Source organism: Lipotes vexillifer, unplaced genomic scaffold (genome assembly GCF_000442215.2).
Source record: "Lipotes vexillifer unplaced genomic scaffold, Lipotes_vexillifer_v1.1 scaffold1701, whole genome shotgun sequence".
NCBI classification, from domain to species: Eukaryota; Metazoa; Chordata; class Mammalia; order Artiodactyla; family Lipotidae; genus Lipotes; species Lipotes vexillifer.
This window is the reverse complement of record NW_006794217.1, coordinates 1,334,721-1,360,977: the sequence shown is the minus strand read 5'-3', so window position 1 is coordinate 1,360,977 and position 26,257 is coordinate 1,334,721. Positions and strand designations below refer to the sequence as shown.

Sequence of the window (26,257 nt, the reverse complement as noted above, 5' to 3'; positions counted from 1 at the left end):
AGGCCACGGCAGTGAGAGGCCCGCGTACCAAAAAAAAAAAAAAAAAAAAAAAAAAAAAAGAGGGGGGGGGGGCCTCCGGGGGGGGGGGGGGGGGGCCGCTGTGGACGCTGTTGCGTGCAGACCTCAGTCCTGCTGGGGAGGGCCGCCTCCAGCCCCCGCAAGCACAGCCTTGTCGGTACAGGCGCTTCCATGGCGTTTTTACCGCCACACGTTTGCTCCCCGTGAAGAGGGGTTCGCGGGGAAGGCTCCCCCCGACGCCCTGGCGTCCCCGGCGCTTTCTACGTTAAGAGATCCTTCCTGTCTGGCACCGTGTGTGCTCCAGTTCATTACGAGGCTGGCAGTTCTGGCACCTCCAATGCCATATGTTGAGGCTTTTTGCGTGTTGGCGATGAGGGGCTGTCAGTGACCTCGGAACTCGTTGACCAGCGCGGTCACCGTGCCTTACCCTGCCCGAGGCTGCGGCTTGGGGACAGCCCCGCCCCTGGTGTCTGGCGGATGGGCACTGACTTCCTTTGGCTCCCTGTCTCCCCTTGAGTCCTACCTGCAGGGAGCCTTCTCGTTCCGGTTTGCCTGGGGCTGTCCTGGTTTTGGTAGTGAAAGTGCCTGACCCCTTCTCCCCTTTCTGTGGTCAGCAGTGCAGCGGGGTGGTCACTTAGCCTTCCCTTCCAGCTCCCAGACTTACGGGAGAATTCGGGGGGGTGGACATCACCGGCTCTGCCAGCATCACCGCCACGGCTGTTCCTCTCCATCGTCATCATCGCCACAGGGGCTCACGTGGCCAGCCCAGGCGCTGGGCGGGAGGCACCAGACAGAGGAGGGGCAGAGGAATGGCCTCCCAGCCCTGGCAGCCGCCCTGCCCCGTCCACGCTGGGACTCCCGTCCCTGCCCTGTGCTCTCTGGACACGGGTGCCGATGGCCTCCCGCCCTCTACCCAGGCTGCACTGACCCCGGATCTGTGTTAGGACAGAGGACCTGAGATCCCCATCTTTGAGGCTGGGGGTTACCCTGGGACCAGCCTCAGTGTTCTGGACTCGGGCTCTGCTCGCCATCCCAGCGAGGCCATCCATTGCGGGGGGGGTGGAAGCCCGGAAAAGCATTTTATACACTGATATACCATGATCTCCAAAATGTATGACTATGACAGTTTATTGTCCATTCTAATTAATATGGATACTTGGGTCCCAGACTTTTGCTATTATGAGTAATACTGTTTGTAAAATTCCTGTTCTTATCTTCTTGTTGCTCAAGTGGTATTATTCCTATTGTGTATATACCCAGGACTAGAATTGCTAGATCACTGTGTATGTGGCTGTTCAAATTTTTAAGATAGAGTCCAATTGTTTTCCAAAATGATTATGCCCATTTATACTCTTACTACAACTGTCCCCACTGATGTATATCCTCACCAATACACTACTACATAAAACGATATCTCATCGTGGTTATCATTTATGCTTTCCTGATTAATAAATGCTCCAGGCTAATAAACTGTCCCCTGGCCTTTTTGGAGTGTCTGCAGGCAGCTGAAGAAAGGCTGACTGACTCCAAGTGTTGGGAAGACCTATCACCTTTGGAAAGTGGAGGTCGTGGTTGGATTCCTTGTGCCCTGTGGGTCAGGCCTGGGTCTGCTCCTGTTGAGGGCTGTACGCCTCCCGGTCTCCACCAGGTGGCAGCAGACAAAGCCGGCCGGTCCTGCTCCCTGGTTCAGGCCCCCAGCAGGGTGGGATGCGGACTGTACCGAGGGACCCCGGACAGCACAGGCGCTTCTCCTCAGCCTTGGTTCTTTTTCCTGCACGTCACCGAGACCCCTTCTTGTCTCCTTCCAGCCCTCTGGGAACCTGTACTGGGACAAGGATGTCCTTTCCCCTCCCTCCTGCTTCCCTCCTCCCCAGCCATCCGCTGACCTGATCTGTACCAGGCCCCGCCAAGCATAGGCCCCCAGGAGCCCCCCGCACAACTAGGAGCCACTGGCAGCTGGAGCTGTGTGGCTCTGGGTTGGCCCCGAGCTGCGGGAGCTTGGCTGGGAGAAGCTGCCTCCGTGGGGGGCTGGGGGAGCCAGCTGTCCGGTGCAGGATGAGGATGAGGGGTCCTGGCTGGGCTGGGCTGGCGGGATCCTCAGAGAGCCTCCTACAGGAAGGACCCTGCGCCTGAGTTCATGTTCGAGCTGGCGCTGCTGGAGCAGAGGGGCCTTTGCCGTCAGGCCTGGCTCTAGGGTTAGGACTGAGCGTGGAGTAAGAGGGAGCGTGTGGGACTCCGGCCTTCCAGGGAGCTCTGCCCTCGTTCTCTTGCCGGTGGTGCGCACTGTCCTCTTAGAGCTCGGACCGCTCACGGCCACCTCGCTGTGCACTCGAGGAGAGAGGGCCGGGGCTCCAGGACCCGAGGGGTTTCTCCCAGCACTCGGTAGCGGCACAGAAGTGACAGGTGCGGGGAGACACGTACACGGCAGAAGGCTTTTCTCTACAGTGTCCAGAGGGTGGGAGGGAGTATGGTGTAGAAGGGGAGAAATTGGGGAAATGGGAAACATTGGGCAAATTGGGGAATATTCGCCTCATTCCTGAGCGTTGCAGCCAGCGGCCCCGTCACCCCATCAGCGAGCTCCCTGGGTTCGCCCAGCCGGGCCGTCGGGGGGCCGCCCCACGGTCGTGTCTCAGCTGTTCTCACGTGGGCCCGGAGGGGGGCTCCCCGGGCACCTTGGAGGGTGTGCTGCCCTGACGGGGGCACCCACCTCCCATCAGCGCCTGCCTCCAGCCCCCGCTGGCCATGGGATCCCCGGGGGCGGGGGCGGGGGGGTTCCTGTGGGGGGGCCCTCTGGTGGCCGCTGGCGGCTCCCCTGGACTGGGTCTCATCCCAGGAGGAGGTCTGGGTTAGGGAGAATGTGACCCCAACATGAGGAGCTAAGCCCATTAGCGAAGAACAGGAAGGGGGCTGGCGGGGGTGGGGGGAGGTCTTGGGTTCAGGAAAGAGCTGGGAGGAGCCCAGGGCGAAGTGGGTGTGAAGGTGGTGCCCTCTGTGCCCAGAACCGCGAGGCCGGTGATGGGCCGTGTGGAGGGAGCCCTGCGAGGGCTCTGCCCCCCGCCCCCCGTCCTCACTCCACAAGGCCCGGTGGGCGTGCTCAGCCCTCCAGCCGAGGGTGGGTGGCAGAGGCCTGGCCTGTGGGGACTGCCCTGGCCGTTGTGATGACTATGGTCGTGCTCCCCATGGACCAGGGGGAGGCTGAGCTCCCGGAGGCCTTTCCGGAAGGACTGGGCTCAGACGGGACATGGTGGCACCTCAGCAAGGTGGCAGCCGTGGGCTGTGGGTCAGGTGTGCTCCATGTGTGGCTTGCCGGTCCTCCTCCCAGGAGATCCAGGAGATCCCAGGAGAGGGGTCGGCAGAGCCTCCTTTAAGGCGAGTCACAAAACCCGGATGCTGGCCTGACCTGCCTTCAGTCCCAGCAGTTTCCTGGTAGAGCCGAGAGCTTCTGTGCAGCTCCAGGTGGAGTGCTGGGTAAAGGGGGAAGGAGCGGGCGGATGCTTTCTCTCCATGCACGTGAGGCTCTGGGGCAGCCTGGGGGTGCCCGGCCCAGACCTGCTTCCCATCTCCAGCCTGACCCCTTTGTGGGGGGCACCCAGGCTCTCTGAACCCTGTCTCACCCCTCTGAGGCCCTGTGCAGCCGGGGAGAGGCCTGCGGCTCAGGAGGCTGGAGCCTGGACGTCGGGGTTTGGGCAAGACAGGCCCCTGTGCCGTCCCTTGTGGGTCTGCTCCTACGGCCTCAAGAGAGGGGATAGACAGGCTCAGAGGTGCCTGGCTTTGACCTCACCCTCCAGGTCCGAGTGGCCCCATGCCAGAGCCGAGCCATGCAGGGCGGGGCTGGTGTCCTTCGGGCAGTTTTCCTCTTCTTGTTTTATTAAACAGTAGCATTTCACGTCTCAGAGTCTCGGAGAACGAGCCGCACTTGGAGCCTCTAGGAGCCGCTTCACGCCGCCTGGCAGGAGTTTATTAGTTGAGCGTCACATACGGACAGATGGTAGGAAGTTACGTAACTTCACAGAACCCGTTTGTTAAGGGTTCCTCAGAGCCTCCAGGCGGCTCATCCGTCCTCAGGCTGTGATGCAAGCACCATTTGGGGGCACATGGCAGCGCAGACGAGAGCAGAGCACTGCTCGCGGCCCCACAGCCCCCGTTTTGTTCCGCTGTCTTGGGGGACCACCGGGAGCAGCCAGGTGCGTGCGGGGAAGACATCCCCACAGCCCCCGGGCCTGACGGTGTAGACGGATTAGCGTCCCTCGCCCGCCTGAGAGAGCGCTGGCCTGCGTGTCAGGGTCGGGGCGCCCTGGACTCTGGGTGCCTGGCGGAGGTGAGGGCCCCTCTCCCCGCCCCTCCCCCACCCCGCCCGGCCCTTCTTTCTCCCTCCAGCCTTCTTCCCTTTCCTCCCGTGTTTCCTTCTGTCCTCGCCTTGTGTCCGTCTGTTCCTGTCTTTGCCCTGCTCTGTCCTCTCCCCCGCACTGCCCCCTTCTCCCCCTTGGCCTCTCCACCTCCTCGCTCACCCCCAAGCTCCTGTTGCCTTTCACGCAGAGGTCAGCAGGCGTTGTCTGTAAAGGGCCAGACAGTAAGTGCTGTGGGCTGTGTGGCCACGTGGGCCGATCACAGCCCCTCAGCTCTGCAGCCGTGTAGCTCAGGAGCAGCCGTGGGCCGTCAGGAGATGGTGGGTGTGGCTCTGTGCCAATAGAGAAACTTTATAGATAAAACCGGTGGTGGGCTGGATTTGTATGCAGGCTATAGTTGCCAGCCCCCTCTTCTAGCTCCTCTTTTCCGGGACCCCGGGACCCTGCTGCTTGACGTGAGAGCTGCCGCGCCTGCCCCATGGGACCTGGCCAGCCCCCGGTGTGCCCACGGCAGGTGCCCTCTCACAGGTACAGGGGGCGTGCTGCTCCATCGGCCCTACCTTTCTTTCACTTGCTGGGGAAGGAGTGGGACCCACAGATGTGGGCACAGGGAATTTGAAAAACACATCCACTTCTTCGAGAGTCATCACGTTTCACCCATTTAGCTTAATCAGTCAGTTCTAATGGGAAACGTGCTTTGATTCTGGCAAAAACATCTCAGTACCACCAAGCAGAAGTGTTGAGATTGGGAGGATCCCAGCAGCCCGACTCTGGTGCCATTTTGCACGGATTTTATTTATTCCATTTAATAAAGTGGCTGCGGAAGTTGGTAGCATGTGTCATGAATCCTCCTCTGTCGACAGGGCTATAAATATGCAGCTCATGCCACCTCGATTCAAGATATCAGCCTGATTTGTTTTTCTAATTTATTTAATTAAAACAGATTATGGTGCTGCTGGCTGCTGCATAGAGGTCTGTGGAAAGTCCCAGTTTCAGATTGCAGCAGTGATTTCCGACTCCCAGCCTAGGAGGAGGTGGGCGCCACACTGCTCCCTCTCCCTCGCTCCTCCCGGACTTCTGTGAGGGCGCACGTCACAGCGTTTCTGTCGCCGTCCCCTGGCCGTGGGGGGCTTGGCTTCAGGAAGAACAGCAGCTTTTGAACCCTGCGTTGTTCACCAGATCCAGATTTTTTCTTACTTGTGAAAGTGTTTAGTGCTCCCCTTATATAAGGATCTTGAGATGACTCTCCTGTAAAAAAGCACAGAAGAAACAAAACTGGAAAATCTTGAGACAGAGTTACAAGATGAGCAACACGCTAAATAAATGGAAAACAGAAGGGAGGCAAACAGGGGGAAGATAATACCAGAGACCCGGGCTCTGGGAGTCCTCTGCGGTTGGACACGGATCTGACGCGCAGAGGCCGCAGGCAATGGGCGAGGGCCGCGTTCTAGTTTTAGTTTTTTGAGGACCCTCCATGCTCCTTCCCGTAGCGGCTGCACCAGCTGTACATTCGCACCATCAGTGCACAGCACATTCTTCAACACTTGCTGTCTGTTGTCGTTTTGATAAAAATACACCCATCCTAGCAGGTGTGAGGTGATATCTCACTGTGGTTGTGACTTGTGTTTCCCTGATGGTTCGTGATGTTGAGCATCGTTTCATTTACCTGTTGGCTGTTTTTATTCTTTGGAAAAACTTCTGTTCCGATCCTTTCACCATTTCTTAATTGGCTTTTGGGTATTTTTAACCATTCAGTTGTATGAGTTCCTTATATACGTTGGATATTAACTCCCTGATGCATGGTTTGCAGATATTTTCTCCCATTCCATAGGTCACTTTTCATTTTGTTGTTTCCTTTGCTGTGCAGAAGCTTTTTAGTTTGTTTTTTTCTGTTTCTGTCAAAAATGCCAGTGGAATTTTGATAGGGATTCCATTGAGTCTGTAGCTCGCGTTGGGCGGTACGGACACTCTAACAGTATTAATTCTTCCAGTCCACGAACACAGAATGTCTTTCCATTTATTTATGTCATTTTCAATGTCTACCATCAACGTCTTTTGAGTATATGGATCTTTTACCTCCTTGGTTAAATTTATTCCGAAGTATTTTATCGTTCTTTGATGCTGCCGTAAATGGGACTGTTGAGTTTCTTTTTCAGATGGTTCATTATTAGCGTATAGAAGTGCAACTTATTTTTGTATGTTGATTTTACGTACTTGCTGCAACTTTACTGAACGTGTTCATTAATTCTGACAGGTTTCTTGTGGAGTTTTTAGGATTTTCTATAAGTAAGATCGTAACATCTGCAGAGCGACAATTTTGCTTTTTCCTTTCCTATTTGGATGCCGTCTGTTTCTTTTTCTTGTCTGATTGCTCTGGCTAGGACTTCCAGTACTGTGTTGAACGTGAGTGGTGAGAGTGGGCATCCTTGCCTTGTTCCTGATTTTAGAAGGAAAGCTTTCAGCTTCTCACTGTTGAATATGACGTTAGCTGTGGGCTTTGTTATGCTGAAGCACATTCCTTTGGTACCTAATTAATTTTTGTCATGAAAGGATATTAAGTTTTGTCAAATGCTTTTTCTGCATCTGTTGAGATAATCACGTTATCCTTCATTATGATAATGTGGTGTATCGCGTGCATTGATTTGTGGATGTTGAGCCATCCTTGCATTCCATGGATAAATCCCACTTGATCACGGTGTATGATCTTTTTAATGTGCGGTTGAATTCAGTTTGCTAGTATTTTGCTGAGGATTTTTGCGTCTGTGTTCATCAGGGATATTGGCCAGTGGGTTTTTTGGTTTTTGTCTTTTTTTTCTCTTGTAGCATCCTTGTCTGACTTTGGTATCAGGGTAATGCTAGGCTTGTAAAATGAGTTCGGAAGTGTTCCCTTCTCTTCGATTTTTCTTGGAAGAGTTTGAAAAGGATTGGTATTAATACTTTTTTAAATGTTTGGTAAGGTTCACCAGTGAAGCCATGTGGTCCTGGGCCTTTCTTTGTAGGGAGGTTTTTGGTTTTCTTTTTTAACTGATTAATTCTTCTTACTCTTTACTGGTCTGTCCATATTTTCTGTTTCTTTAATGATTCATTCTTGATTATTTGTATATTTCTAGGAGTTTATTTCTTTTAGGTTGTCCAGTTTCTTGGTGTATAGTGTTGGTCACAGTAGTTCTTGAGTCTTTGTGTTTTTATGGTATCCTTTGTGATGTTTTCTTTTTCATTTATGACTTTATTTATTTGAGCCTTATCTTTTTTCTTAATTAGTTTAGCTAAAGGTTTGTCAATTTTGCTTCTCTTTAAAAAAAAAAAAAAAAAAAACAGCTCCTAGTTTTGTTGATCTGATCTGTTCGGGTCCGTGGGTGGTTGTCTAAATCCACGTTCTGTGAGGGGATAACAGCTGGAAACCGCTCCTTCACCTTGAGACGCTCCCAGCCCAGACCTCTGTTCCAGGTCACACGGCTGGAATGCAGAGATGTTGGGATTCATCTCTGTTGTCTGGCTTCACCCCTGCAGTGATGCCTGGGTGGCCAGGAGGGCTTGTGAAGACAGGTCTGCTGGGTCCTCCCCATCTCTGGGGGCGTGGGGGGCTGAAACGTTGCACTTCCCCCAAGTTCCCAGGGGTGTTGCAGCTGTGGTCCTAGGCCCACCACCTGCAGGGTAACCACACTAGCTGTTAAAGCCAGGACGGGGTCCAGGTCCGCTGTGGCAGTGCCACCGTGGCCCTGTGAGCACCAGTGGGGCCTGGCGGGCTCCGGGTCTGGGAGAGGTATCGGCTGCTTCAGCTGCATAGGTGGGTTCTGAGGGGTGAAGGGCCTCCGTCCTGCGGGCTGCCCAGGAGCCAGGACCGCCCGGCAGAGCCACGGCTCCAGGCCGAGCCCGGCACGTGCTCTGCCTGCCTGCTTACGTGCCGACGTGCTCTGCGGCCACGGGAAGCGTGGCTCACTCCTGCCTTCAGGCTGACGTCCATGTGGGGAGGCGCCCTCCCTGCCCCTCAGGGCTGCTGCCAGGTGGAAGCGGTGTGTCTGTGGGCCGCTGCCTGGACGGGCCCCTGTCAACCGGCCGGCTTCCTCGCCTCTTTTATCTTTACACTTTGTCACAAGCCTGTGTGTGAAGTGGAGCCGAAAGGCAGGGGGCCTGAGACTCTGGTCTCGTTCTGTCCGTGAGACCTGCCGCCTTGGGCTTTGCGGCCTCCTGTCCTGCCTGCATCCGGCTGCAGGGACGGCTTCTCCCCTGCGCCTGGGCTCCTGCGCTCCTGCGCTGGCGGGTGCTGGCCAGCAGTTCTCACTCGGAGATAAAAGTGGCCACGTGAGGTCTCAGTGCCCGCTTTGCCGGTCACACGTGGTGCGTGGGCCGGGGGCTCACGCCTGGGGTCTGGCAGGAGTGCGATGCCCCCGGACGGCCTGACGCAGCCCTGCGGTCGCTGGTCCCCTTCCGCCTGCTCCGGGGTGTGCTGCCCCTGGGACGGCCGGTTCCCTTCCTCCTGTCCCCCCGCCCTGCCCCCGCCATGTGCCTGCCCTCCCAGCTCCACTGCACCCAGCCCGGCCAGGGCGGGACGTAACCGTGAGGGATCGTGCCTCCCCGAGGCTGTTCCAGGAGGCCGTCCCTTCAGGAAGCGCCCAGCCTCGGTCACGTGAGCAGCCGTGAGGAGCGGCGGATGGTCAGTCTCTGACGCGGCCCACGGCCCCACCAGCCCCCTGCTCCCTCGGGTCCTCGCTGCAGGCGGAGCCCCCCGTTGAAGGCTCGCCCCGCAGGGTCCCCGTCGTCACTGCTGCCTCAGGCACCTGAGTGCAGAGTGAGCACCAGGTGGGCGGCCGCCACGTCCTCGCTCTCCTTCCCAGGTGAGGCGACGCTGCAGGGCGGCGAGGGCTCAAGCAGGGTCCCCGGGGGTGCGTGACGCCCACACCCAGTGCCGGGCGTCCGAGGGGCGCGTGTGGGCCGCGGCTGCCCCGGTCCTCCAACACTGGGTGCTGTCGGCCTTTAATTTCCCGTGTGACTGAGCTGTGGAGCAGCTTCGCAGGCGCGTCTTCCCTGGCGAGGCCTCCGATCACACCGTCTCCCTCCTGTGCTCGGTCCTGTGCGCCCAGCCCGCCGGTTCCGCGCGCAGCCCGGGGTGGGGTGGGGGCTGGGGGCGGGGCTGTGAGCCGGCGCGGTGGGGGCCACGCCTCCCCTGTTTCCTTCCCTCAGATCCGAGCCCTGTGCTGCCTGCCTGTCGTGGAAGCCGGGAAACCACTGTTTCAGGGGTTTTGTCTGGTTTTCTGGTTGGTTCAGGAGGGAGGGTAAATCCAGCACCCGTTGCTTCATCTTGTCCCCGGAGAAGGCTTCCCGGAGCCCTGGGGGCTGCGGGGGGCCTGGGTCTGGTCTCTCCCGCACGGGGGCTGTGCTCTGTTCACGTCCCCTCTGAGCCTCTCTCCAGAGCTTTGTGTGAAGGACAGGAAGTCACGTTTCAGGGCGCCCACGCGGCAGGCTTGCGGCTCATGGGTGGGGCGGCCCACTCGGCAGGGCCCGTTCCCGCCGCCCCACCCTCATCTCCTGCTCCCGGAGACCCCCTGTATGGGCTCTTACGTGGGTCCTTCCCTGGCGCAGAGCCTCTCCTGGTTGCTGCCAGGTGCCCTGCACCCCTAGCCAGGGCGCTCCCACTTCCCGGAGGAGCCGAGGTGGCAGTGCTCCCCGCCGTGGCTTTGCCCTGAGGAACGTCTTGTCGCCTCCCCGTGCAGGGGCTCCTCCGCAGCCAGCTGCGCTTTCCCATCCAGCCTCTTAGTCGTGCCTCTGTCCTTCGGAGTCCTGCCCCTCTACCTGCTGGGCTTTGTCGTGGCTCTCCTCTGCCACCCCAGCCGAGGGCCCTCCTGCACTCTTAGGGTCTCGGCGTGGAGGCCATCGTGGGCGTTGCTGACAGCGCTGCTGTCTGACCGTCTGCTTCCTTTATGTAGCAGAGCCGCCCTCCCTTTGTCCCTAATTTGTCCTCCTGGGTGGTAGCACGGGTGTACTTTAAATGTCCTTTATCATTGAAGTATGACACACACACACACACACACACACACACAGATGGCACACGTCGGAAGTGTCAGCTTGATGAATCTCACGCGGATGGAGACGCGAACGTCACCAGCCCCCAGTGGTCCCCGTTACCTCATACTGTAGTCCTCTGGATAGAGGTGGCTTCTGCCAGCTCATTGCGGCTCGACGACTGTGTCCCACCCCCGCTGTCCTGGTCCCCTCTTGGGGAGTGCTGTAGTTGGCCAGTGCCTCCTGCCTCCTGGACTGTGGCCCGGTCCCCGGCCTCTTACCAGGGGCACTAAGACTCCAGCCCGAATCTCTCTCACCTTCAGCTGGCAGGCTTGGGGCGGACTTGGCGAGTTATCATGTTCCTGCTGCCCCTCTTTCCAAACAGTGGGAATTCGGGGTCTCCCCCGGCAGCAGTGGATGTGGCAGAGATGGGGGAGGTGTGGTCGCTTCGGCCCCAGGAGGAGAAAGCCCACTGACCCACTTTCTGTCTTGTCTTGAAGGCTCAGCTGTCACAGGCCCTGGAGGAGCTGGGAGGCCAGAAACAAAGAGCCGACATGGTGAGTCCCTGAGGCACACGCCTGGTTGGTGGCCCTTGTGGCCAAAGGGAAGCCCAGGGCCTGGGTACCTTAAAGCGTCGGGACCTGCCCTGCAGGCACAGGTGTGTGGCCCCCCCTGGCCGTGGCCCAGGCCACACACCCACCCCCTCCACCCCTGGCACAGACTGCGGGGCTCCCCCCAGCCGGCTCTAAGGTGGGGACGGCGGTGCATCTCCTGCTCAGGTCACAGCCACACGACACGCTGACCCCACTCTGACCCCACGGGCCCTGCAGCATGTGCACACTGAGCACAGGGCTCTTCAGCCTCGCGTGGCTACTTGGTAGCACATTTGTTTCTCTGCTGTCCCTGTGGGCTGACTTCTGATGTCAGATCACGTCCACCCCGCCCTCCGTGCAGCCGGGGGAGCCCTCACCTGGGCGCATGCAGACACGGCCCCGGAGCCTCGGCTGGCGCCCTAGTACTTGGAGGGTCGTTACCATGCACTGGGGGACAGAGAGGCACTCGGCTTTCCGGCATCCTCATCCTGTACAAACCGTGAGCCGCTCTGGCCCTGGTCTGGGCGCTGAGGGGATGAAGCCCCGGGCACAGGAGGGCCACAGGTGTGGGGAGGGTAGGGGCATCTGCACACATTATCGGGTTGCTCTGCCCGGGCCACACGCCAGCCGGGTTGGGGGCACCCGGGAAGCTGCCGTGGGCACTGGGACTGCGGCTGGAGTCAGGCTTCTGTCTCCGTGTCGGCGCCGCCCAGCCCCGCCTCTTGTGGGCATGCACAGTGGGGATGACCGCCAGGTGGGAGAGACGCATCCTTGAATTTGCTGTCCACCGCTGCTGCGACCCTCACTGTCGGGGGCTAGGTGAGGAGTCGGGGGTGGGGTGGGATGGGAGGATCGGGGAGTGCGGGTTTGGGGGAAGCGTGGGGGTCTGAGAGGCAGTTGTACATTGGGCTGTGGGGGCTTTTGGGTGTCCGGAGTCCCCGAGTCAAGGCCGGGAAGCACCTGGGTGTTCCCGGTGGGTAGGTACCCAGCGGGCCAAGCCCTGCCCGGCTGCTCCAGTCCCAGGCATCTGTCCTGGGGGGCAGTTCCACTCAGAGTCAGAGAAGGACATGTCCAGTGAGGGACCCTAGGTCCCGTGTGTAAGGGCAGCCGTGAGAGGAGCCCAGAGCCTTCCCGGTGATGGGATTTCATCAGTGAGCCTCCAGAGAGCTGTTTCCTGGGGCAGCAGGGGCATGTTTGGGCCTGCAGAAGTCCTAGAGGTGGGAAGGCAGCCTGACTGCGTGCTGGCTGAGGGAGGGGGCGCCTGGGGCCGCGAGCGCAGCTGCCTGGCCTCCAGACCCGGGGCGGGAGGGGGAGAGGGGGGTTGGGGGGAGGGTGCTTTCTTCTCATCCACCGACTTTGCCGCCCGGGGTGGGGTGGGGTGGGGTGGGGTGTCCTGTCCTGTCCTTGAAGCCTGATGCATCCTCTTGATGAGGTCCTGAGGACTCAGTGATCTGTGTCTCCTGCGTCGCCCCCTCGGTGCTGGCCTGAGTTGGCGTGTGCCCTCGGGCCGTGTTTCCGTGATGTGCACGAGGCAGGAAGAGGTGCGTGGGCATCTGATGCCCGAGGCCTCAAGGCTGAGAAGTGAGGATGCCTTGGAGCTGGTGCCTCGGCCCTTCCCCGGCCCTGGGGCTTGTGGATAGGAGCCGGTGCCTCCCGGGCAAGAGGGAGGACAGACCCTGCTGCACTTGGCCACTGGCTCCGGCCCTCAGGCCAGGGTGGGCACTGAGCCGGAGAGGCCGCTGCACCTTCTCACGGGGGCACCCGAGGGACACGGGGCCGCAGGGCTGTGTGCCTTCCAGCCTGTGCTTTTTTTTAGTTTCAACCCGTATAGTTTCCGTCCCTTGTGTGAAGCACCCAGGGGCTTTGAAATCCTGACGCCTGGTCCCTCCTCTAGACCGATTAAGTTAGAACTGGTTGTGGTGGGGGGGGGGGCCGGGCAGGGGTGTTATTTCATGTCTTCCTGGGCAAGTTTGATGTCAGCCAGGGTAGAGAGCCTCCGGTAGGCCTGGTGTCCCCAAACTCGGCGCAAGGCCCCTCCCCCAGGCCACTGGGGGACCTTGGGGACCGTGCTCCATGGGGAGCTTCGGATGAAATGTGCCTTATCCCAGTGGTACTGACCCTGCAGAGGCGGGCAGCAGTGCGGAGCCTGGCCTTGCCTGAGCTGACTCTCGGCCATGCCCGGAGATGAGGTGCTGGCGGCCTTCGTGTGCACAAGCCAGGCGCTGTGGGCCCGTTATACTGGTTCTTTCATGCTTGCTTTTGGATCTGGGCTGTAGCTGTCTCCTCAGACAGGGTTTTAATCTCCGTCTTTTTTTTTTTTTTTTAAACATCTTTATTGGAGTATAATTGCTTTACAATGGTGTGTTAGTTTCTGCTGTATAACAAAGTGAATCAGCCACACATATACCTATATCCCCATATCCCTTCTCTCTTGCGTCTCCCTCCCACCCTCCCTGTCCCACCCCTCCAGGGGGTCACAAAGCACCGAGCTGATCTCCCTGTGCCATGCGGCTGCTTCCCACTAGCTATCTGTTTTACATTTGGTAGCGTATGTATGTCCATGCCGCTCTCTCACTTCGTCCCAGCTTACCCCTCCCCCTCCCCGTGTCCTCAGGTTCATTCTCTACGTCTGATCTCTGCCTCTGATGGTCTAATCTTTAGCTTATTTCGCGTTGTTTCACTTCCCTCTTCTTCTGAGTTAAAGGGAAAATGAGAAATGGCGGTGCCCGGGGCCCAGGAGTGCAGGTGAGTCACACTCAGTCCAGGAGCTTGTGTGAGCCCCTGCTCTCCCTCCCGAACTGGTTCCAGGGGGGGGTCCTGCAGCCCCCGAGGAGATAAAGGCTAGGCAGGCTGGTGCAGGGGTTGGCAGCTGGGAGCCTGACAGGTCCGTAGTCAAGCCCTCAGGGAGTGAGATTACCCAGAAAATGCATGCATTTGGTTAGGGGGAGGTTTCTGCTCTCGTGTAAACCCCTGAGGGCATGGAGAAGTAAGAAATTGAAGAGGGGGACAGTGGCCCAGAGTGCACTGTGGGACCGGGGTTGGGGGGGCACAGTCACCCCTCCCACCCATTCCAGTGATAGCCTTGGTGCCACTGTGGGCGTCTCTGGTGCTAGGAGGGCGGGGCTTCTCTGGGTCTGGACGGTGAGAAGTCTGCATCCGGGGGCTGCTGACTGTAACTCCAGGCCCTCGGTCCAGGACAGCTGGGAATGGGGCCCCAGCTCCTGTAGCATCTCTCCCACCTGCAGCTGCTGACCTGCTGTTTGCTGGCCCAGAGTCAGTTCACTAGGTAGGAAAGGAGAGAGAAAAAAAGAAAAATTTAAGCATCTTTAGCTAATTGCAGATGACAAGACAAAGGCAGTCTGACTTTTTGTTGATAGTTAGCAAAAATAATTAGTAAGTGTGAGCACAATTCATGTTTTTTTCTTTAAATGCAATTGATATCACAAGGAAAGACATCCCTGGCTGTAGTTGTATCGTTGACACGCCTCCCTCACCCTAATTAGGTCAGGCCGGCCATGGCTGGAGAAAGGAGTTTTTGTTGTTGTTGTTGTTGTTTTGCGGTACGCGGGCCTCTCACTGTTGTGGCCTCTCCCGTTGCGGAGCACAGGCTCCGGACGCGCAGGCTCAGCGGCCATGGCTCACGGGCCCAGCCGCTCCGCGGCACGTGGGATCCTCCCGGACCGGGGCACGAACCCGCGTCCCCTGCATCGGCAGGCGGACTCTCAACCACTGCACCACCAGGGAAGCCCAAAAGGATTGTTTTGATTCTTTTTTTTTTCCTTAACTAAACATGCTCTTTTTTCTTTTCTTTTTTTAATTAATTAATTTATTCACGGCTGTGTTGGGTCTTCGTTGCTGCGCGCGGGCTTTCTCTAGCTGTGGTGAGCGGGGGCTACTCTTGGTTGGCATGCGCAGGCTTCTCATTGCAGTGGCTTCTCTTGTTGCAGAGCACGGGCTCTGGGTGCCCGGATTTCAGTAGTTGTGGCTCACGGGCTCAGTAGTCGTGGCTCACGGGCTCTAGGTGGAGGGGCTTCAGTAGTTGTGGCTCGCGGGCTCTAGAGCGCAGGCTCAGTAACTGTGGCTCACGGGCTCAGTAGTCATGACTCACGGGCTCTAGGCACATGGGCTTCAGTAGTTGTGGCTCGCAGGCTCTAGAACGCCGGCTCAGTAGTTGTGGCGCACGGGCTTAGTTGCTCTGTGGCATGTGGGATCTTCCCAGACCAGGGTTCAAACCCATTTCCCCTGCACCGGCAGGTGGACTCCTAACCACTGTGCCACCAGGGAATCCCTTGACCCTAACTCTAAAAAGTGCTGCAGTACTTTGTAACTTCAGGGAGCGAGCACTGGATGTTCGTCTTCTGACTCTGGGGACTTGCCCCTCACAGCCCCGCGCCGCTGTCCGCCTCCCAGGGCCCCTCCCGGAAACACTGCCCGGACAGGGAGCAGAGCACGCGCGGCCCGGCTGGCTGCCTCCCGCCCCCCACTGCTCTCCTGCTTCGCTGCAGCTCGAAGTGGGCAGTGCGGTCGTGGCTACGCATGTTCAGGCTGCTCCGGGCCTCCTGATGACAAGCGCTTTACAGCAAGGTTCTGCCCCCTGAGGAGAGCCCCGCAAGGCGGGTCCAGGAGCGCGCAGGCCTCCCGGGCTTTCCTTCCGCACAAGCACCAGCAGCGCTTGCTCTGGCTCCGCGGGGCTGGAGCGTGGATCGCAAGGGTGGTGGCGAGACCACCTGTGGCCCTGCCAGGGGCTGTGCTCACCGCAGTGGGCCTTGCTTACCCTGCAGCATCATCGGCGCCAGCGTCGAGGGCCGGTGAATCACCTCCATTGTTCAACGCTGGCAACCATCGCCCGTGTGCCCCACCCCCACCCCCCCGCTGGAGGACCCGGCCTTATCACAGTCTGCCAGCTGCTTCCCGTGAATTATTAAAAGCGCCTCTGTGCGTGGTGGTGACTCATTTCACGTTCTGGATCCGTCCTGCACAACTGGAGAACTTCGTCCTTGGCAGGAGTGTGGGTCAGGCTCATCGGAGGAGGTGCCCAGTGGCACCATGAGGAGTGGGCCTCTCGCAGCCCCGGGTCCCCTGCCCGGGAGCCTCTGCGCCTGCTCTTCCATCCCGGACACCTGCCTTCCACTCTTCAACTCCGAGAGAAACGCTGATCTCTCAGGAGCCTCACACGGAGGCATGAGTGCACGTGTTTGAAAAGACCCAAGGGACTTGTTGGGACGTGTTGGTTGAGCCTCTGAGGTGGGCCCCTTCTCCCGCTGGCCCCGCGGAGGCCGGCTGGAGGCTGGCTGCCTCACCACGGAGGCCCTCGTTGTGTCAGGACGAGGCTCCTCCCCGGGGACGGAAGTGAGCATGCACGCGGGGCGGGGCGGCATTAAATGCCTCTCCTGTTTGGGGCAGGTCTGTTGGATTCAGCGGGTGTTTACCAAGCACGCTGTCGTCCCACCACATTCGCTCGAGTGCACTCTGACCATCAGCATCGCCACCACTGTTGTCCATGGCACAGGCGTGGTTTGGGGCCTGACACTGCAGCCACTGCAGGCTGAGTGCTGCACACGGATCATCTCAGTTCAGTCCTGCCCCTCCAGGTGGTCATTGTGGAGGGAGCTGCAGCGAGCAGGCAGGTGGCCAGTGGGGCCCAGACCCTGTGAGAGGACTGTGGGCAGCACGGTGCCTCTTTACGCCAGTTAACCTGCGGGGCTGGGCCTCGCCGGGGCCGGCACCAGGACGCGGTGATAAAGTGTGTGCTGAGTCACTGGACGTGGACGCGGAGGAACGCAGTGTGTCCCTGGGGTCTCCCAGTCTGGGCACCCAGTTTTGGGGGTTTGCCCAGTTTGCATTTGCAGAGGTCTCATTAGAAAATGCGGGTGATTTAAGCTTCTGCCTTGCGAGGCCCTGCCTGGCTCCTAGAGACACAGACACAGCCTGCGGAGGTGGCGGCATGACGTCTGGCCTGGGCGCGGGCTTAGTGCCCGCCGTCTCTGGATGAGCACAGCTCGCAGCCGCTGTCGCCGGGGCCTCCGCATGGCTTTCACACCGGACACAGCACGACCTTTTATCATTTTCCTTCTCAGCATTTTGTTAGGTGTTCTCCCGTCTTCCGTCCCAGGTAAGGTCTAGAGCTCGCTTGCCAGGTTTCAGGTGGGCCTCCTGGTGGACTCGTGCTGCGTGGACGGGTTCCCGCGGGCGGCGCCAGCTCCCTGCAGGGTCGGTTCTTCCTGTTCTTTTCGCTTGGAGCGCCATGCGGCCGCGTGTTCACAGCTTCTCTCACGACCTTATTTGAGTATGGCTATTTTCTTCTAGTAGGCCTTGCACGTTTCTCGTTAGGTTTATTCCCGGGTGTTTTATCCTTCCTGTTACTTGCACGTTGCTTTTTCACCCCGCTGCTAGGTCCACTGCCACTGGGTGACCTGGGGTCGGGGGAAGGTGGGCACTTGAGACGTGGACAGTGAAAACCCCAGAGGGTCCCCCCCCACAAAACTGTAACAGCCACAGACTAGAAACTGGCTAATTTATCTGCTAAAATCACAGGCATAATTCCACGGGGGAAATCACGTACGACCGATGTCTCACCCTCACCCGGCTCTAAGCACGGGCTATTTTTGTGTCTCGCAGACGCCTAGCGTCTCTGCGGTGACCCTCTCTGGCATAGCGCTTTCTCATCTCCCACTTTCTCACTGTGCGGCGTTGAACGATTTGCTGCTCACAGCGCTGTTGAGTTCACAGCGTCTTCACGGCCTCCCCGTGTGTTTGCCTAGGCATGGTTTGCTCACGGCGTCCCTGCACCCGTGGCTGACCCACCCTGGACCATCTCTCCAGCCACTGGTCCCCAGGGATTTTGTGAGAGTTCTCTTTCTTAGCAAATGTGCCGACTCAAGAAATGGCCTTCTAGGGTGAAAACTGTGCAGCTGGGCTTCTTTTGTTCTGAGGTGAAGGTGTGTCCCAGCTTAGGTCAGCAGCTGGGTGAGCCATTGGTGGCTGCCTGCGGCCTGTTGCACCAGTGTGTCCTTCCAGGCTGGGATGGAAATTGACAAGAGAGGTCCGTTTCAGACCCTCCCACCCTCACCAGGAAGCAGCAGCCCCTCCAGAGACCTTCCTGGGTGATTGACAGGTCCAGAGCTGAGCAGAACAGTGTGCTTTGACCAGGATTCCCCTCCTGTTTTATTTTTTTTTTTCCCTAATTAATTTTTATTGGAGTATAGTTGCTTTACAGTGTTGTGAGGATTTCTGTTCTGATCTCAGCGTTCTGTCTTCTCTGGGAGCCCTGGGAGCCCTGCCAGATGGGGGATCTGGGGAGGAGGCAGCAGCCTGGATCCCTGGGATGAGGTCCCTGTGTGGGCAGCTCTGGAAGCCCAGGCCCTCAGCCCCATCGTGACCGTCTGTGGGGCTTGACAGGGGCTGGGCTCTTGTGGTGAAACTTGTGTGCAACTCGTGTGTGTGAGCACCCTTGCTCTGGTGCTCAGCAGTGGCCGTGTTAGTTAGAGTCGCTGTCGGGGGAGGGGAGAGCACATCCCCTGCTCCCCACGCTGGCTATTGCTTTGTGGGACTGGGTACCCGCCCCCCTGCCCGGGCATGAGCAGCCATCCTCTCGAATTAAACTGAAGTTCACGGGCTCTATTTAGAGGTCATGCTGTATTAGCGAGCTCTCCTTGAGGACCGTTAGCATTAAAGTCTTATGACACGGTGAGTGACTCTCCTCACGGAGAGGGAGGGGCCTTGTCACCAGAGGGACGCAGGGCAGTGCAGGCGGCAGGTCCCCGCGGGGCCCGGGCTGTGCCGGAGCAGCGCTCTGCTGGGGTGACCATGCCTTCCTGAGGGCTCTGCCCAGCGCCCCGTGGACCCAGAGACTCCAGCCTGGCTGCGGGGAGCAGGCACTGGTCCCTCTCGTCCTTCCTCGTGGTTCAGTCCTCGGCCAGAGGGCCTCATTTCTCCCGCGTATGCAGTCGGGTTTGCGGGCTCCTCAAGGGCCCCCTGCCCACCCCGTGCCGTGGGCTCTGGCTGCCTCGGCCTCCCGCACTCCTGGCTCTGCCCCTACCCCCGGCTTGTGCTGCATTCTGGACTCTTCCTCACACCGGTCACCGGGTCGGCCTCGTGGTCCCCGTCTCTCTGGGATCCTGTTCGTGTTGCCCGCTGTTCAGTGTTCGTTCCAGGAGGGAGGCTCGGTGGTATCCCAGGTCCCCCGTCGCGGCCAGAAGCACCGTCGCCTGGCCCTGGTGTGAGCGAGGAGGCCGCAGGGCACAGTCACCGGCCTGGGCTCATGGCCGTGTTGTGGAGGATGTGGCTGTCGCTCTGGGCCTGGGGGCGCCGGGGCGGGGGCCGGTGGGCCAGGTGACGAGGCATGGAGGGGTCTGTTTGCACAGCGGCCCGACTCCCTGTCCCGGCGTGGGGCACGGGGCGAGGCGGGGGTGGGGGGGGCTGTTTTCCGGGGGCGGGACTGGTGCTGGGGGCACCCAAAGCCTCCACGCAGCCCCTGGCAGGCAGCCCAGCCACGGGGGGCCCTGCCCTGGCCTGGCTCCCTGGAGCGCCAGCACCTCTTCCAGAAGGTGCTGGACAGTGCGTCGCTGCTCTAGAGCCAGCCCCGCACAAAGATTCATGAGTCAGCTGACGAAACCAAAGTTGGTGTACCCTGGCACGTTTCCTACTTTCCCGGTTTTCACGCCTCCGCGCCTTTGCCCTCTGGGTCCGGGTCGCGCTGGGTGCCCCTCCTCCTCCATCTGGAACCCCCTCCCTGCATGCCCGCTCTTACCTCTCCCGGGGCCAGCCCTTGGCATCCCAGGAGGACGTTCCGTGCGTAGGTGCCTCCGCTGCCCCCGAGGTAGCGGCCTGTCTCCCCCCCGGGCACAGACTCGGTTCGTTTCTAGTCGCAGATGTTGCCCTGTGATCCAACCCTGCTGCAGATGGAGGGTCAGGGTCGACCCAGACAGTCCCTCCGAGGAGAACCAGCTCCCAAGAGCCCTCGGGTCCTCGATGGCCGTGGAGACTTGGAGTGGGCTGGAGAGGTCGCTGTGGCAGACGTCCGGAAAGGCAGGAAGGCCTTTGCCTCGGCCAGTCTGGGGGGGCCTTTGCAGGTGCTGCCCCCAGGGCTCTTCCTCAGGGGACGGAGTTGAGCGGGAGGGAGATTCAGGCCGTGGCGGTTTTGCTGCGTGCACGTGGCCTGGCCACCAGGTGAGGCTGGCCCGTGAGACCCAGCACCCCTGATAGCAAACGCCGTGTCGTCCCCTTCCTTTCCTGTCTGCACATGGTTTTACAAATGTCAGTTTTCAGTAGTGTCTGCGTGTAGGACAAAGAGGAGACAAACAAAAATAATTCATAGCAGTGTGTGTTTCATTATGGAGAAGAAATTCGGAAACGAGGAGGGGAGGCCTTCAGGGAGGAGGCGGCTCTAGCTGGCGGGAGTGTGGGCTGCGGTGCAGATGACCCCAGGAGACGCTCTCCTTTGGAGTGCTGTGCACCGGGAGGTAAATCTGCCGTCGAACGGGTCCCGCAGCGGGGCTCTCAGCCTTCGGTCGTTTAGCAGCGCCCCTCAGAAGAGGCGGGGTCCACTTAGGCCTTGTGTTCTTCTTTCAAAAACGAACTTCACATCCGGACTGCTGCCCGTGAAGCAGGCAGCAGCAGAGCGCGGCGTGGATGCGTTTCCCGCGCTCCCTCGTCTCCTGCCTGTGCCGGGGCAGCCGCTAACCAGCCCTCGTGCTTCCAGCTGCGGCCGGGCCCGGCCTCAGGGGGTCCCACCCCGAGACGCGCGGGTGGCTGCGGAGGGGCGGGCCACAGTCAGCGTGTGTGTGCAAGTGTGGGTGTGAGTGTGGTAAAGTTGCAGGCACGTGAGTTATGAGTCCAAGGTTACAGGTCAGACTAGAAGGGCCTGGTTTTCTGCTTCGGGCGCTGCGCTGCAGGTCAGCGCTGCTCCCTTCCTTCCCGGAAGCCATCCGGAAGTACTGAGAAGAGTGAAAACCAAAACGGCAACCAAAACCAAAACCAAACGGGCAGAAAAGAAATAACAGCTGAAGCCCGAGCCTCCACAGAGGAGAAGGGCCCCCGGCCTGGGATGAGCAGAGGCGCGTGCAGGGAAGGAGCTGTGGGCCGAGTCCCAAGCGCCTGTCCCCAGCGAGGGCCACCCGCGTGGCAGCGGGGTGGACGGGGCTGTGGTGGTACGGGAGGGGGAGGTCCCAATGCCCCTGAACTGGCGGAAGGCAGAGTGTCCGCTCTTCTTGCCAGAGGGAGGCAGCGAAGGCGAACGGAACTCACGCCAGACCCTTTGTTGGGATTTAACGTCAGAGGAGACGCCTGTGGTTTCCTTGGTGTAGCCTTTGTACAAAGCCAGAATGAATAAACCTCATCGTCGACAATGAGTAATAAAGGCAGCATCACACAGTTTCATAAAACCAAAAATTGTGTAGAAACAGGGAAAATTTCACAGAAAAAAAGTTGACACTGAGCACGTGAGAATTGTACCTGAACATTTTGCCGAGAAATAAGACTTGGCAATCGGGCAGAATCCATGAAGCTGGGGCCAAGTGCAGGCAGCCCAGAGAGGGGAGGGGAGGCCAGGGGAAGAGAAGAACCCAGAGCTGCAGACCTCAGGGCGGAGCCCGAGGGGCGGGGGGGCCGGCGTGGGGCTCAGGAAGGCCAGGCGCCGGGAGGACCGCAGCAGGAGTTGAGTCTGTTTGGTTGGAAGGGTGAAGCCAGTGTACAGCATAGACGGTCCACATTCTAGTGACTCGGGGTTGATGCAGTCAGTCAGATACCTGGGAAGGGAGAAGATGCTGGGAAACGTAAGAATGTTGGTTTTCTCATCATCAGAAGCTAAGCTGACGACCAAAACGTACCGTCTGAAGATGACATCAAGCAGAAGCGTGTTTAAGTGTAGAAAGGTGAACACTAAGAAGGGTGATACGTTTGACTAGTCAGGTACTTGGCGCAGGAAGTTGATAGGAACGGCTGGAAACAAAGTATAGGTATTATAGGAAGTCAAAAGTTACAAAAACAACCACTAGAATGAAAAATATAAACCTTTCCAAGTATCAAGAGAATTTCACACGCAAAGGCAAGCAAGACAAAAAAGCCACAGAATAAAATCGTTTTGAGTTCGAGACAAAACAAAACAAAATAATACAACAAATCCAGAAATAAATCCAAACATGTTTTATATGATTCACCTGTTAAAAGGGAAAGACTTTCTGTTTGGATTACCAAGTAAAGCCTAAAAAAGTCGGACAGTATAGGGATGCAAAGGCATGTGGGCAGTTGTACACATAGAAAGCAGGGGTCATAATCTTGATTGCAGTTAAATTTCGGTTCAAGCCAAAATGCATTGCAGAAAACAGAGATAGGTGCTTTTTGACAGTAAAGGTGCAGATGAATATCTGTGTCAACTAAAATACCATCAGTGTTCAGAAAAGCAAAAAAAGAGGAGAGATCAACAGGACATTATCAAGGGCACCAGTAGTGGAGAATTATTTTGCCTCTTAATCCCCGATAGAGCAAGTGGGCAAAGGATGAGTAATAGCGAGAAATACAAGATCTGTGACAGATGCATATACAGAGACACACCCCCCCCCCGTACCGTCTGAAGATGACATCAAGCAGAAGCGTGTTTAAGTGTAGAAAGGTGAACACTAAGAAGGGTGATACGTTTGACTAGTCAGGTACTTGGCGCAGGAAGTTGATAGGAACGGCTGGAAACAAAGTATAGGTATTATAGGAAGTCAAAAGTTACAAAAACAACCACTAGAATGAAAAATATAAACCTTTCCAAGTATCAAGAGAATTTCACACGCAAAGGCAAGCAAGACAAAAAAGCCACAGAATAAAATCGTTTTGAGTTCGAGACAAAACAAAACAAAATAATACAACAAATCCAGAAATAAATCCAAACATGTTTTATATGATTCACCTGTTAAAAGGGAAAGACTTTCTGTTTGGATTACCAAGTAAAGCCTAAAAAAGTCGGACAGTATAGGGATGCAAAGGCATGTGGGCAGTTGTACACATAGAAAGCAGGGGTCATAATCTTGATTGCAGTTAAATTTCGGTTCAAGCCAAAATGCATTGCAGAAAACAGAGATAGGTGCTTTTTGACAGTAAAGGTGCAGATGAATATCTGTGTCAACTAAAATACCATCAGTGTTCAGAAAAGCAAAAAAAGAGGAGAGATCAACAGGACATTATCAAGGGCACCAGTAGTGGAGAATTATTTTGCCTCTTAATCCCCGATAGAGCAAGTGGGCAAAGGATGAGTAATAGCGAGAAATACAAGATCTGTGACAGATGCATATACAGAGACACCCCCCCCCCCCCGACTCTCAGCCCTGAGACTCATGGGAAATACAAGATCTGTGATTGATAGAGACATACAGAGAGACAGACACACCCCCGCTGACTCTCAGCCCTGAGACCAAAGAACGCTCTTTTTAAAAAGGGCTCATGGGGGCTTCCCTGGTGGCACAGCGGTTGAGAATCTGCCTGCCAATGCAGGGGACACGGGGTTCAAGCCCTGGTCTGGGAAGATCCCACAATGCCGCGGAGCAGCTGGGCCCGTGAGCCACAACTACTGAGCCTGCGCGTCTGGAGCCCGTGCTCCGCAACAAGAGAGGCCGCGATAGCGAGAGGCCCGCGCACCGCGATGAAGAGCGGCCCCCGCTCGCCGCAACTAGAGAAAGCGCTCGCACAGAAACGGAGACCCAACACAGCCATAAATAAATTAATTAATAAATTCTTTTTAAAAAAGGGCTCATGGGCCATGGCCGCTGGGCCTGCGCGTCCGGAGCCTGTGCTCCGCAACGGGAGAGGCCACAACAGTGAGAGGCCCACATACCGCAAAAAAAAGAAAGAAAGAAAAAGGGCTCATGGGGAACATTAACAAAAATTACTTACGTATTAGGTAATAAAGAAAACCTTTACAAATTCAAGTAGTAGAACTATAGGGCAGATAACTTCTAATCACAGTGCGATGAGGTTTGAATTGAAGAACACAGCTGAGGAAAGCAGCAGCTCCTAACGCTTGGACACTAAAAATAGAAAAAAAGACACGGAACAAAACACTCTGTCTTAAACAGTGCTTGGGTCAAAGAAGATGACATGCAATTCAAAGGTGCATAAAATCTAGAAAACAAGTCATAATGGAAGCTTCAGAGCCCGTGGGAAACAACCAGAGCAGTGCTCAGAAGAAAACTCACAGGTGTCAATATTTATGTTATTGAACAAGAAAGAGTGAATATATATGGATTAAACACCCAGTTCAAGAACTTAAAGGAAAACAGAATAAACCTTCTAGTGAAGGAAAAAGTAGCGTAAAGGTCAAGCAGAAGTTAATGAGAAAGTGAAAAATGGTAGAAATAAATCCAAAGGCCTGTGCTTTGAAGACAAACCAGTAAAACATACTAATTATTCACAATCCTAGTAAAAAATCAATAGAAAGATCACCACCCAAAGTAAGAAATAAGAGTAATTAGCTTGGAGTTACTGACTCGGGGCAGGGGTGTGTGCAGGAGAGCGTGTCCTGGCTGCCAGAGTCTCTGATCTGACCTGGACGCGGTTCCCCAGGTACGGACGGGCAGAGTCATTGAGCTGGACTCACAAGGTGTGTACTGCCCTGCGTACAAGCTTCACCTCGATAGTAAGGAAGATAAATGAAAACAAAAGTAAGAGATAAACCTAGGAAGAATTATTAGGTCTGCATGAATTCTGTAAAAAGAATTATGTCACAACTCCATTTAAAATAAAAATCTAAATGAATAGTTTTCTAGGGAAATATAACCTATCAGCCCCGACTCCAAAAGAGATGCGCAGTATTAGAACCTTACCTTGGTATTCTGGAGACTCTAGTCATCCACCTGAGACAAGAGGAAGAGCTCTAGGTACCTGTGTTGAGGAGGGCGTGATCGGGGCTAAGACGGTCGGCGACAAGCCTCGCCGTCAGCCTGAGGCCCTAGTGAACGGGTGGGCAACAAAATTAATGTGCAGAAATGGGACAAGTCCTGTATCTACAGAAACAGCAAGTTAGACAAGGGAAGAAAGTACTCCCGTGTACAACAACAGCAGCAAGAGGTGGAAAGACGAAGGGCCCCAGGCGGGCCTGCGGGTCGAGAAGGACGTGCCGGCTCTGCACACGGCCGAGTCCTGGGAGCCTCGGCCTCACCTTCTGCACAGCCCTGGTTTTGTGAAAAAGGGTTGTTTGGTTTATTTTAATGTGGGGTGGGTGGGGTGGGAGAGAGGAAGGATCCCAGGATTCTTGTCAACAGAACAGGACGTCAGAAGCAGACCCAGTTACAAACAGGAAGTCTGTGAGGGAGTCCCTGGGGGACGATGAGCCCTTTCTGTACCGAAGCAGGGACGTCTGGGCCCCCAACCTGAAACCCAGCAGGGCGCTTCGCGCCTTCTGGGAGGCAGACATCCCCCACCACCGGGTCCCCTGCCTCTTGTCCATAAAAGATCTTTAGCCTCCTAGGCTGTCCCCAAGTTCCAAAGTGCAGATTTAATCAGAAAAGTGAGAAAATACAGAAACAAAGGAAAACAGTCAAGCAAGACAAAATAATAATAAAGAGGTTAGCCCTAGAATGAAGTCAAGGACCTTTAGGTCCTCCTCAAGGGCTCTAGATAATATCCTGGGCCGTGTCCTCGAATTGTTTTGCAGACATTAAAACCCTGCCTGGTAGAGGGAGTTAACTGCGTGCTGACCACCAGCATGTCGATCCCAGACCAGTTGGAACCAGAAGGTCGATGATGTTGGCTCCCAAAATACCACCCAGTTACCACCGCCAACAGATCTGAAGAATGTCCACGAGCTGATCAGACACCCGCAACCCTCACCCCTGACGGTGTCCTTGAAAACCCTTCCCTGGAAGCTGTCGGGGGGGCTCGGGGCTTTTGAGCGCGAGCAGCCTGTGCTCCTTGCTTGGCCCGGCGCCGGGTGCCCTGCAGTAGACACTGCCCTGTCCTTCACCACGACACGGCCTCAGCAGGCCAGCTTTGCCCTGGGTTGCGCGGTAACAACCCCAGGGCTGTGGTGACATCGGATGGAACTGCAGGCAGACGTGTGGCTCTGAGGACTCGTCCTGCAGGTCAGCTCACACCGTGGGGACCGGTGTGTCTGAGCCGCCAGGTGGGAAGCAGGTCAGACGTTGGTCGGCAGGAGGCTGGCCGTTGGGATGGTTCCAGGAGCCACGAAAGTGAACAGGGAAGCTCTCTCTGTGCTAGTCTGGAAATACCTCCAAATGTGTTCCGTGAAAAAATCAACGTACGAAACAAGGTGTAGGAAATCTGCCATTTTTGTAACAAGGAATAAATTTAAGAGAGGGGAAG

At 57.0% G+C, this 26,257-nt stretch overlaps 1 protein-coding gene across 1 annotated transcript in view; it reads left to right on the top strand.

Moving 5' to 3' along the window:
* The window catches only part of LOC103072712 (mitotic spindle assembly checkpoint protein MAD1-like), a 147,565-nt gene that overhangs the window by 1,907 nt on the left and 119,401 nt on the right, over window positions 1–26,257 (top strand). The window contains exon 3 of the mRNA XM_007467089.1: window positions 10,865–10,921. Within this exon, the coding sequence (XP_007467151.1) occupies window positions 10,865–10,921 (57 nt within the window). The remainder of the gene's footprint in view (window positions 1–10,864; window positions 10,922–26,257) is intronic.